Here is a 12,149-nt window from a genome sequence, read left to right as displayed (position 1 = left end):
AACCTGGACCCTGCTTCAGATTCGGTGTCTCCCTCTCTCTCTGCCACTCCCCCACTTGTGGTCTGTCTCTCTCTCAAAAAAATAAACATTTAAAAAATTTTTAAAAAAGAAAGCACAGTGATGAAGACCTCTGTTGGTACTTGCTAAACCATTTACATGTATCATTTCATTTAATCCATGTATCCCCCTACCAAGCTGGCACCCTTTTACACATAAGGACACCAAGACTTAGGTGAGTGCCCCAAGTCCCACAGCTTGAAGGCAGTGGGACCGAGTCCTTTTGAGCCGGTGCCTGTGGTCTTGACCACCAACTACCGTATGTCCAATGATAACCACGACCTGAATGGTGATAGTGCGAAAGATGAGCCATCTGAGCCCACAGGAAGGCAGCGAAACCAAATAAGTCAACAAATCTCTAGCCAGGGGACATTTGATTCGGGCTGACCCCTGCCCCCACTTTTGGTAATGACCACATGACAAATAAGAAGGAGAGATGGAGACTCCCCCAGAGGGCCTCTGGTGCTGCCCACAAGTGAACTGCTTCTCTCTGCATGTGTCCCCCCATCGCCCCTAGCTGGCTGTGCGCACAAGATCAGCAGTGCAGAGGGGACCCTGGCGAGCCCCAACTGGCCTGACAAATACCCCAGTCGGAGGGAGTGTACCTGGAACATCTCTTCAACCGCGGGCCACAGGGTGAAACTCGTGAGTCATTTTCATAGTTTATGGACAACACGGACTTTGGTTTCAGAGGCATGTGGCTGTGAGTCTCTGTGCTGCCACTTTCCAGCTCTGAAACTTGGGAAAGTTACTCAACATTTCCAGAACTCAGTTTCATTATCTGGAAAATGGGGATGCTAATGAACCCCCCCTCGCGGGCTGCTGTGCAGATTAAGAGAGGACACACACACAGCTCTCAGCACAGGGCGGCGGTGAGAAAAGCCCTCTAAAGAGCACCTGTTCACAGCGGTACCGGTATGAGGTGACATTCACGGCACAGATCGGTAGAGCTATTTCAGATTCGCTGGTTTCCAGTTGTAATTTTTGACAAAACAATACATTCTCAGGGTTAAAAAAAAGTAACCAGTACAGAGCGTTGGCAAGTGGGAATCAAAAGCTTCTAGATCTCCCATGCCCACTCCAGAAATGACCTCTCTGAGCGCTTTTTGGAAAATCTTTCCAGAAATTTCCTATGCATACACAATAGTGTATGTACATGCATGGGAAAAATATATGTTTCTTCTTGCCCAGACTTCTCCAGTGGATGCTTATTATTATCCGTATTTCTCTAGAACTTACATTTTTAAAAATTAACAATAAGAGATTAAGTTATTTGTGCTAATTCTCTCTTGAGTTAAAAAATATGTATCTTCCAGGCATTTCCTTAAAGTCCCTCGTGCATTTGATTGTACGTGTGCATACCATACTTGGTTATTTCAAAGGAGAAACTAGTCTGTGGTACAAATCTCGTTTCTCAGCCCCCAGAGTACCCCAGATCCTGGAGTGTAAAACTCTTTTGCTAGCTGGAGAAGGTATACTCCAGACAGACGTTTTTTAAAAGGGTCTTTCTGACTCTGAGGTTTGTGAGCTCTTCAGAAGGCACATAGATGTTCCTCTGAAATATGGGCCAATATAATGCAGGGAGAATGGGAGAGAACAAAGGAGGTCGTGAAGATAAGCAGACAGTGGCTCCGGGGACTTTCGAGGGTGTTTGCTGGCAGGTGAGAGAGGGGAGGACAGGTTCGCGATGGGCCCCCAGAACAGAGCGCAGGTGCTGGTGTCTGTCTGTGCCAGGCCCAGGGCAGTGAGGGGTGGCGAAGGCAGAGCCCATGACCACAGGCTGCTCACAGCGGGCACCCCATGTGCATGGCTGCCCATGGGGGAAATGTGGCGGCGGCCTTCCTGGGTGTCAGAACAGCCTTGAATCTGGGTGAGGGTGAACTAGAGTGCCTTAGAGTAAGGCACTCCTTCCCCAACGCTGCCTTCTGCGGGGAAGGTTCCCAACAACATTCTTCTCGGCTGCGGGCTGGGGAATGGCGCCCCCTGGGGGTGGGAATGTGCAGCCTGCACAACTGGAAGTCGTGCTTCTAAGGGGCACAAGATTTTAGCAGTTGCTAAACGTCTTCCTCTTCTTTACAGTGCTAAGGAACTAAAGCAACTGATCCAGTGGCCAGAGTTAGGCCAGATCTCAAATTTACAAGTTTTCTAGTTAAAAAAAAAAAAAAAACTCCCTTGGGAAGTGCATGGTGGATATACTGATCATGCTCTATCTTTTTGCTTACGTAAAAATGTAATGCTTACACATTTTTTTGCTTACACAGAAAATGTGAATCAAATACTTCCCAAGAAGCTGGTGTTTCACTGTATGGGCACCGCAACAAGGTGTCCCATGGGTGTCCCTCCCATTGCCTCACCCACCCTGATGCCGCTGGTCCCCCCTCCTGCTCTTGCCCACTGTCTCTGTACCACCCTCCACCCAGCTCCCTTTCTGTAAGGTGTGAAGGGCTTTGCTCATTCCTATTGTGTTTATCATTCCTACGAGAGCCCACACTGCTAATGACCCCTCTCCATCTCCATCCCTGTCCTGTCTCTCCAGAAACTTTCTTATGAATTCAGACCCTCCTTACCAACCCCATCCCCCCAAGTCCTCTCTTCCTGCTCTGCCATTTGGTTCACGCCTTCATTTAACACTGTCCCCTCTCACCTTGTCCCATCTCCCTGGAAGCCATGGGCAGGCCATAAGTCATTCAGCTGCCCAGTCCCTGGTGCACGGCCTAGAATTGAGGGGCTCCTCTGGCCAGCTTTGGGGGACGGTCTTCAGGGGGCAGGGAGGAGGTAGGCAGTATAGCCTGGTGATGGTTAGGAGTGTGGGCTGGAGTCAGGCTGGCTGGGCTCACGTCCAGCTCCCTCCTACTCTGGCTGCGTGAGTTTGGGCAAGACACTTTTCTAAGACTCAATTTCCCCTTCTGCACATTGGGTGTAATACTAGCTCATAGCACCATCAGAATTAAGTGAGAAAATGTTCGTGAACATTTGGCACAGGACTCTGCATGGAAAAAACCCTCCTCGAATGCCAGACACTATGAGGGTGCAGACACAGAGCAGCGAGCACTTCGTACAGCCTCATCCACATCACTCATGCTCAAGTATAGTGCAGAGGTTAAAGGCAAGGGCTCTGCAGGTAGACCTCCTGGCCTTGGCCCAGTTCTACCACTGGGTGACCTTGGGCAAGTCGCCTGACTTCTCTGTGCCTCAGTTTCCTCCTCTGTAAAATGGGGGTTGTAGTTGTAGACACAGCACAGGGGCGTGAGGATTATGCGAGGTTATATTTGTGAAGCGCTTAAAACAGCTCCCGGCGCAGTGAGCACTTGGCCATTGCTGCTGTTGGGGCTGACAACAAGCATCTCAGCTCTGGGAGCCCAGCCATCTCACCCGCAAAGTGCTCACAGCAGCAATCGCTCATGTAACTGCCTCGTGGAGGTGCCTGGGGACCAGCAGAGGGCCCAGAGTTGAGACTCTCGCTATAGATGTCGCTGTCCTCACCTGGGCGCCATGCCCCCTACGAGGCTGGTGGGGGCAGACGAGTGTCCTGCCTCCCCCCATCCTCTCCCAGCCCCCAGAGAGGCGGCCCCCACCCCAGCTGAGTGCCAGGCCCTTGCCTCACTTTCTGCTCTCCCGTTCCCCAGACATTTAACGAGTTTGAGATCGAGCAGCACCAAGAATGTGCCTACGACCACCTGGAGCTTTTCGACGGAGCCGACAGCCTGGCGCCCATCCTTGGCCGTTTCTGTGGCAGCAAGAAACCAGACCCCGTGGTGGCTTCAGGCAGCAGCCTGTTCCTCAGGTTTTATTCGGATGCCTCTGTGCAGAGGAAAGGCTTCCAGGCAGTGCACAGCACAGGTACGTGAGCGAGGATGTCCAGCCGCCCGCTGATGTCCATGTAGACTGGAGACAGACGGGTGACGGCGGCAGGGAAGGAACTGCCTTTCATTCTGACTCTTGGGGGGTAGGAGGCGTGTGATCAAATGTCCCTTCAAAAATGAAACGTGGGCAACCATGAGGGGAAGGGTGGTTTTCTCTTAATGTCCTTAATCGACAGCATTTGAAGTGGGCAATCCCGTTGCTGGTGTCACATTTCTTTCCTCTCTCCCTTCCTTCCTCCCATCCTCTTTTCAAAATTTATCTGTAATTTGGCTGGTCTGTGAAATCCGAAAGTCTGGGAGCTGAGCGGTGGGGAGCAGCCCTTTTCACCCTCTAAGGACAAGTTCTGGAAAATGGAAAATGGTTCTTTATCTATTATTTTTCCTCCACTTAAAATGTAAATAGCTCTATTTGGTCCTTTGGAGGAAAATGTATATGCGTATAACTAACACATCTATTTTGTTAAATAGAAGAATGTCAGTAAGAAAACGGGCTCTGCTCTTTAGCCATTAAAACATTACTCACAGAAATAACTGACTCTCTGATCCCGGTGTTAGACTGTGGCCCTTTGCCAAAGCAGTGACTGCCCGTGGCCCACTTGGAGTCTGAGCTCATGATCCTGGGACCCTGTGAGCTTTAACAGCCCCCACCCCACCCAGTTTATTTTCAGAGCCAGAAAATAGGAATCAGGAAAAACAAAATGACACCCGGCACCCTTAGGTGGTTTAGCTTGCCCACCTAGAAAACACTTTGGTGTCTGCAGAACTCTTTCAAGCTCCTTGAGGGTTCCAGCTTCCCCTAGGGAAGGTTAAAAGCCATTGACTGGTGACTCTACCCTCTAGTCCCTACAGAAAAAGTAGGTCAGGGTCCCAGCAGGAAATGAATCATTATTTGAGGAGAATTTTAAAAGGGACTGTTTACAAAGGGGCAGGCAGGGTGTGGGGACACCATAAAGAGCAGTGCAGTAGCCAGGACCGGGAACTACATGGGGGTGGGGGCAGGGGGTGATACCCCAGGCCAGGATGCCCAAGGAGGGAGTATGCAAGCAGAGTAACCCCCCTCCCCCCACCTGGAGCTGTGCCCTTCAGTTGAACAACACAACCTGTGGTGACCAGGCAGGGAGGGAGCCTGGGATTAAACACCCTGACCTCTCTCCTCCCTCCTCTCATCTGCTGGTGTTCCCCATGGCTGAACCCAACCCAGAAGGCGGAGGGCAAGGGGGCTAGTCCATGTGGGCCTAGAGGTCAGCCTCCGGAGGCCTGGAACAGGTGGGGAAGAATGGAGAGAAGATCTGGCAAGGCGGATAGAAGGCATCCTGCCCTGCGCTGCGCTCATTTCATTGCCACCTATGTCACATCGGGGACTCGAAATTTCCCAAAGACAGTTCACACCTGGAGGAAATTCTAAACAAGAGCACAGGGAGGGTTAAGAGTCGGCTGTCTGGCAGGACTGGGGCCAGCTGGGCCTGCGAGTGTTACCAGACAGTACAGCAGCCACACCCTCAGGAGCTGCCTGCCCCCCCCCCCATCCCCCACCCTGGGGTGTGGAGCACCCTGAGGACAGGCAGTGGAGGAACTTACCTTCAGAATTTCTTGTGCTTTTTTTCTAATCTCTGACCACTCTCATGTATCCATTTATATTATGTGGTCTCCAGTGGCCTAGACAAGATAGTGTGGGACCCAGGCCAACCAGAGTCACCATCCTAGTCAAAAACCCAGAAGCCAATGCTACAGAATACAAGGCCAAAGCATGCGGTCCAGCTCATCTGTGGGCGCCCTCCCCTCCCCGCCCCAGAAGCCTCAAAGTCAGCTATAGTCAGCCCTGTCAGATGCACGAGCAAGTCAGTCCATAATCTGAGGTTTCTAGATTTGAGAGCTCACCTGGAGGTCTGATGTGCTTTTGGTGCCCTCTGTTGGCAACAGTTACAAATTACAGTAAGTAGGTGGGGCTCCGGAGCCCTTCTCAGGCGCTTCTAGCACTTTCAGGTGATTATTAAGTGGTAAAGATCCAGCCAGCCAGCTTTTTCCAGAAGCATGCTCGGGTTTTCCCGGAGGCCTTATGCGGCCCAGCCTGGGAACATAGGATCTTGGCTGGTAAGGGCCAATTTGGACCCTCACAGTAAGCCCTCAAACTCAGACCTTTCGGCCTCTATGTACGCCTCTGTAAAATGGGATGATGAAATTTGCCAGACTTTCCTAAAGGGCACTGGCGAGGCCTCGTACAGAAAGCTGGCCTGCGTGCATGCGGGTGTGGAGAGAGAGAAAGCCCAGGCTGGGAAGGCGGTGGGGGCGCCGCACGGTTCTCGGTGCCAAGGAGGCGTGGTGGCTCTCTCTCCGCTCCAGAGTGCGGGGGCAGGCTGAAGGCCGAAGTGCACACCAAAGAGCTGTATTCCCACGCCCAGTTTGGGGACAACAACTACCCGAGCCAGGCCCGCTGTGACTGGGTGATCGTGGCGGAGGACGGCTACGGCGTGGAGCTGATATTCCGCACCTTCGAGGTGGAGGAGGAGGCTGACTGTGGCTACGACTACATGGAGGCCTACGACGGCTACGACAGCACCGCGCCCAGGCTCGGCCGCTTCTGCGGCTCCGGGGTGAGCGCCCCGGTTGCGGGGCCCGGGACCAAGCATGACGATTCAGAGCGTGAGGTGCCGCGGGCGCCGGGGTTGGGTCCCAGCCACTCCTGCCACTCGTTAGCACCAGCCAGCGGGATACAAACAGGGAGAGCAGTCGGAGAGGAGGGGGGTGGGGGTGGCCTGGGACCAGATCAGGAGGGCCTCACACCAATGTCGGCTATGTAAGAGCGTTTTCCTGGAGGATTTTCCTACTATTTTTGCAAAGGATTCCCTTCCCCCAAATCCTCATTTTTATTTGGCCTTCAGGCTTAAAAAAAAATTTTTTTTTAAATCATGCTTTTGTATATCCCGTATTTTCACAATTCTCTCCCCAAGCAACTCCAAGCTCCTCCGATATCCCGAATCACTCTTCCTGTGAGCACAGAGCTATGCTCCAGATCATCATCATTCTTCTCGTTACCTTTTCTTTCCTCAGCCTCCAACCCTGGACGGGGCACGCCTGTTTTGTTCACTATTTCCCCAGCACCTGACCCAGAGCCTGGTATACAGTTGGCACTTAGTGCGAGTGTGTGCAGGGGCCAGTACAGGGCCCCGGTCACTCTCTGGCTGCACCACACTGGGCGTGCTCACACTGGCCCCGCCCCTCCTTGTCTCTGCCTCCAGGGCTGGTTGTACAAACTTCTTTGCTATTGGCTGAAATTGCATCAGATCATTTAGGAGTCACTAGTGCTGCTTTTGCTGATCGGAACCTCAAAATGGCATTTATATCAGTCTCTGAATAATTTCCCGTTATCTTCCCTCACCCTCCCAAAAAGAAAGGATGGCAAAGTGGACGTAACCAATGCCATGCCTTTAATAAAGTCTTTGAAACTATGGGGTCCGTGTGCGGAGGAAAACCTTGGAGAGTCCTGAACAGTGAGATGTGTGGGTAGCCCAGTTTGGTCCCACTGTGAGCTGGCAGACAGCAGCCTCGGAACCTGGTTCCCGTTCATTGACCCCCTTGGCCAAACCTTTCTAACAAAGGTAGAGGCTCCTTCCGACGTTTTGTCCTTGGATGGGACATAGGCTGAATCCGTGGGCTTTGGTGTTTGGTCTGCTGGGAGACACATCACAACGTGACCCAGGAGCTGGCGGATGGGGGGTACCTACTTCACAGTCAGACCTGAGCTTGGGTCCTGTCTAGCTGTATGAACTTGAGTTTCAGTTTCCTTAAGTATAAAGTGGAGATCACACCACCTTATAAAGTTGTCGTAAGGTTTATATATGAGGTAAGATCTGAAAGTACTTAGAGCAGTTCCTGGCCCATCTGTACCCGTAATAACCAGTAGATTCTATGTGAGCTGTGCGTCTGGGATTGTCTTGAAAAAGTGGGGCCTGGGGAGCTCTTAGGAGCAGAATTGGCAATGGTCTCCTTTGAAAAGGAGCTTGTTTTGATGCCCTTCAGAGTCTCTAATGCCAGGGACGCCTCATGACAGCACTGGCCTTCCTATGTTCTCATGTAACTTCCGTCTCATCCTCCGTATTTAAAACTCCAACCACAGCCAACTGACCTAAAGTCCCCCTGGTTTTCTCTTGCCCTTCCCTCAGCCACTGGAAGAGATCTACTCGGCAGGAGATTCTCTAATGATTCAATTCCACACGGATGACACCATCAATAAGAAAGGCTTTCACGCCCGATACACTAGCACCAAGTTCCAGGATGCCCTGCACATGAAGAAATAATGCCGATGTTCTTGAAAGACAGGAACTGAGAATGTTTTTTGTAACAATAGCACCTTGTGAATCTGCCCTAAACCGGTGTATAGTATTTTTCTCAAAAACTCAAAATCTAGTGTTGGAGGTCTGTCTCTGATGAAGTTTGGCCAACAAGGAAGAGGGAAGATGTTTTTTGATTCTGGCTACAACATTATCAGTCATGGGCTCTTAAGATTAAGGTTTTGAAGTTACTTACCATTCAAGCTACGCCTGGTCATACTCATTCCCTTTGTCCCATGCTCCTCTGGGGCAAGAGGCCGGCCTTTGGGTTGGTCATTCCTCTATTTCTGGATGTGCTTCTGTAGGTGCCAGGCAGCGTGACTGTGTCCCGAAGACTCAGGCTGTTTTCCGTCTACACCGGGCAGTGAGGATAAGAGCTTGGCCATGGCTGAGTTGTTACTCACCGGCTTGGCTGGAGACTTTGGCTTTCTATCTGCCAGGGACATGTCAACCAGGAAACCTGAGAATATGGATGTCAGGACTAAAAAAGGACTCACAGTAAGCAGTGCACAGAGAGAGCTTGAGTATGAGAATCGTCATCACAAAACTAGTTGACATCAAGCCTTCGGTCTGTGTCATTGGCATTCCTTGCCACTTTGGGATTCCCTCATCCCTAACTGCACTAGGAGGCTGAGGCATCCACTATTAATTCCAGCAACATATTTGCCGGTGAGAGACCCCAGTTTGCCGAGAAGAAAACATCCTGGATCCTCCTGATACTCCTTTACTGGCTGACTTTGAGAAGACGCCACCCATGCTTGGGATTCCATGGGCCTAGAAGACCATTTCCTCCTCCAGCTTTAAAGGCACTTCCTGTGGTTGACCTTGACTTCTTGACAACTGATTCAAACTGCATTTGCAAGATGTGCAAAGACAGCCTATGGAGGACCAGTTCAGGTCCCTCGTGGGGTGAACACTGTTGAAAACTGGTTAATTAAAAGTTATGTAAGAATCATCATCTGTGGGACAAGTCAACTTTGTGACTAACTTCCTGTCAGCAGTCAGGTTAAAGAGTGCATTGGTAACTTTGCTCAGGCTAACTAGTATTCAATCACCAACTTGCAATCAGAATTCACCACATTGGCACGTGTTCTAGAGAAGTGTAGAGAATGTTGTTTACATAATTTTAGAACCTCCAGGTGGACTTTAAACAGTGAGGTAGTTTTGAATGGCATTTCATTAAGGCATCTATGGGCATTATGAGCTAAAAGCGTGGTATGTTAGCTTTAAAAGAGTATTTATGTTGGAATCATTTTTAAATAATGTTTACATAACCGTAAGTCCTGTTTGGTTGGTATTGAACACAGGACAGCACAGAGAGTGTTTTCCGTGAGACCTGAGATAGCTCCCAAGCTCCAGAATTCCTTTGGGATGAGGCAATGGCATTTTAAACAGAGTGTTCGTAAAATCTTAAAAAGTTATATTTTTTAAAGATCAGAATATGTCCCCAGAGGACTATGCCTAATTAAAATGATAGCTGGGAGTAAAACAAACAAAGGATAGTACAAAGAAAGGTAGAAGAAATGCATGGAAATATATTTTTTTCCTTAAAACAGAAAAAAATGCAAAGTATTATTATTAATAATAATATATGTCTGTATATATGTATGTATGTAAAGGATCAGCTGTCAGAGCCTTAATCAATGCAGTGTGACAAATGCCGATCGTAGCTTTACTGAGCGGGCCCTCCTGGACCAGCCCTGATTTTCTGTGTCTCCTTCGCCACACCCTCTCTTGGCTCAGGAAGGAGATTCGCCCGCATTCTCTTCGCCCGCATTCTCAAATCCTGGTGCATCACAGACCCTGCGGGGGGGGGGGGGGGGGGGGGGTGGTGGAGCGGAATTCGACTCAGCAACAGGGAGCCCCTTGTTTCGTGGTTCAACCCGCCCGCTAGGGTGGATCCCATCTCTCAGATTTTTGTATTTTCTGGGGGTTTACCTTGTCTCATCTTATCTGTCAACGCTGGGACTGAAATCAGGATATATAAGGTGGCTGTTAGAGGTCTCTTTCCTACGACATGAGCATTCTGTAGTGTCGACCTTTAGAGGCCTACACAAGATCAACGAATTCCATGGAAGAGTGGGAGCAAATGAGAAACAGAGTTGGCTGTGCCTCAGCATTTGCCTCATGAAACAATGGTACTTATTTTTATCTCTTTAGTATGAATATTTTCAAAAACACACAACTTGGCCAACTTGAAACAATGGGACTCTTATGAAAACCTTTATTTAGGCCTTCTGTGAGTGACGTATTCCCAGACAAGACAAGCCCTGATTCAGCTGGGGCCGGCCAGACCGCTCCCCTGGGAGCTCACAAGGGGATTGACGCACTGGCTTCAAGAGAGAAGGTCCACTGGGCAGGAAGACCCAGGCCCCCTGCTGAAGGGGGACATTGCTACAGCCTGCTTTGTCCTTTAGTCGGGGGCTTGGCCTTGGGGATGTCTGGAGCTCCGAGACCTGCTTCCTTCTGTTCACAGAATTCCCTTGATGACCTAATGAAATGTGTGGGGTCTGGGTCATCAGCCTGGTCCAATTCTGGTGTGATCTTCTCTGGCAGAAGCTAGAACCTGAATCCCAGGGTGGGGAAAAGGTCTGGAATTAACTTTAGCCTGTGGAGTTTCTCCAAACAGAGAAAATGAGGCTGTGCATTGATTCACCGTAGGCCCATTTTCCTCTAAAGCTAACTTTCGTATTACTCATGAAACACTCGGCTTGTTTAAATCATGTGCAAGAACCCTGTTAACTAGCAAATTCACACTGGGATTTGCTGTTGATCTGGTCCATTTGATAATAATTCGTGGTATTGTCGTTCAGTTTGCGAACAAATGTTCCCTTGACTTCCACTCCCTTGTTTTCCAAGTTCCCTTGATAGACAGAACCTCTGAAAAATAATCCCAAATGCCTAAAAGGTTTCTTTTTAAAAAAGAAAAACTGTGTAGAGTGCACTCTATAAATATATTGTATTTTTTATTTTGTGTAATTTTACATTTCGTGAAATGTTAGTTTCAAAGAGAAAAGCAGAGAGGAGCTAACATGTCTGTCTAGGAAGAATGGTCTCATTAAAGAATGTGGCTTCATTGATGTGTCCTGGGTTTGTATTACTAGTTCAGACAAGCTTGGTCCTCTTGATGATAGTTTCTCCAATGTCCCAGGACTTGAACATATGAAAAGGGGGAGTATCTCAGTGGCTTTGTATTCTCAGGTGAATACCCAGTGCCTGGTCAAGAGCAGAGCTCCCTATCGGACCCAGAAAGTCAGGAGCGAAGCTCAAGATGGCTTCAAAGCTGCCACGTTTCTTGAACCCAAACAGGCTTGAAATCTGGCACCAGGCTTGTTGTGGAGCCGGGTGCTGTGATGACCGAGCTAGATGTGGTAGACAGACACCATTTGTCCCGCAGCACCTGTCTCTACTTTGCTTGTGTGCCTGAGGACCACGTCTGGCATCTAGAACTGAAGGGCACAGCTCCTATGAAGTGGCCCTGTCTCTCTGGGCGCTGGTAGCTCTCTTCCCCTCTTCAGGCCCAGGGGTGATGATGACACTCTGCAGGTGTAATCCTGGGGCACTGCATTATCCCCCAAGGGGGATCTTTACAAATGGTCCTTTGAATAAGCCCTCTTCAAACAGAGCAAATTGAGTGTCTCATTTCCTGTGATGCAGGGTCATTTTTAGCCCAAAGACAGAGGTTCCATCTAATTGAGGACAGTCTTCTCGGGATGACCAGATGAGGAGACTTTGGGGTAGTTTTGGAATTTTTTGGGTCACATCAGGGAAGGGTCATAAGGAACCACGTTTTTTAAAGCACTCAGATTGGTCTTAATGCAAAATGACTTAAATGCCAAACCGCTCATGCGACTGTCTTGTGCTGCACGTGGAGTGTCAGGGTTTTAGGGCCCTTCTGTCT

The 12,149-nt window shown here is 49.7% G+C and overlaps 1 protein-coding gene across 1 annotated transcript in view; it reads left to right on the top strand.

Moving 5' to 3' along the window:
* The window catches only part of TLL2 (tolloid like 2), a 122,211-nt gene extending 112,399 nt beyond the window's left edge, over positions 1 to 9,812 (top strand). Inside the window, exons 18-21 of the mRNA XM_049646453.1 lie at positions 575 to 702; positions 3,684 to 3,897; positions 6,261 to 6,511; positions 8,081 to 9,812. Of these exons, the coding sequence (XP_049502410.1) occupies positions 575 to 702; positions 3,684 to 3,897; positions 6,261 to 6,511; positions 8,081 to 8,215 (728 nt within the window). The 3' untranslated portion in view covers positions 8,216 to 9,812. The remainder of the gene's footprint in view (positions 1 to 574; positions 703 to 3,683; positions 3,898 to 6,260; positions 6,512 to 8,080) is intronic.
* The last annotated feature ends 2,337 nt before the right edge of the window (positions 9,813 to 12,149 follow it).

This window comes from Panthera uncia, chromosome D2 (genome assembly GCF_023721935.1).
Source record: "Panthera uncia isolate 11264 chromosome D2, Puncia_PCG_1.0, whole genome shotgun sequence".
Lineage (NCBI taxonomy): Eukaryota > Metazoa > Chordata > Mammalia > Carnivora > Felidae > Panthera > Panthera uncia.
Note: the sequence above shows the minus strand (reverse complement) of the source record. Positions and strands in the feature narration are given on the sequence as shown.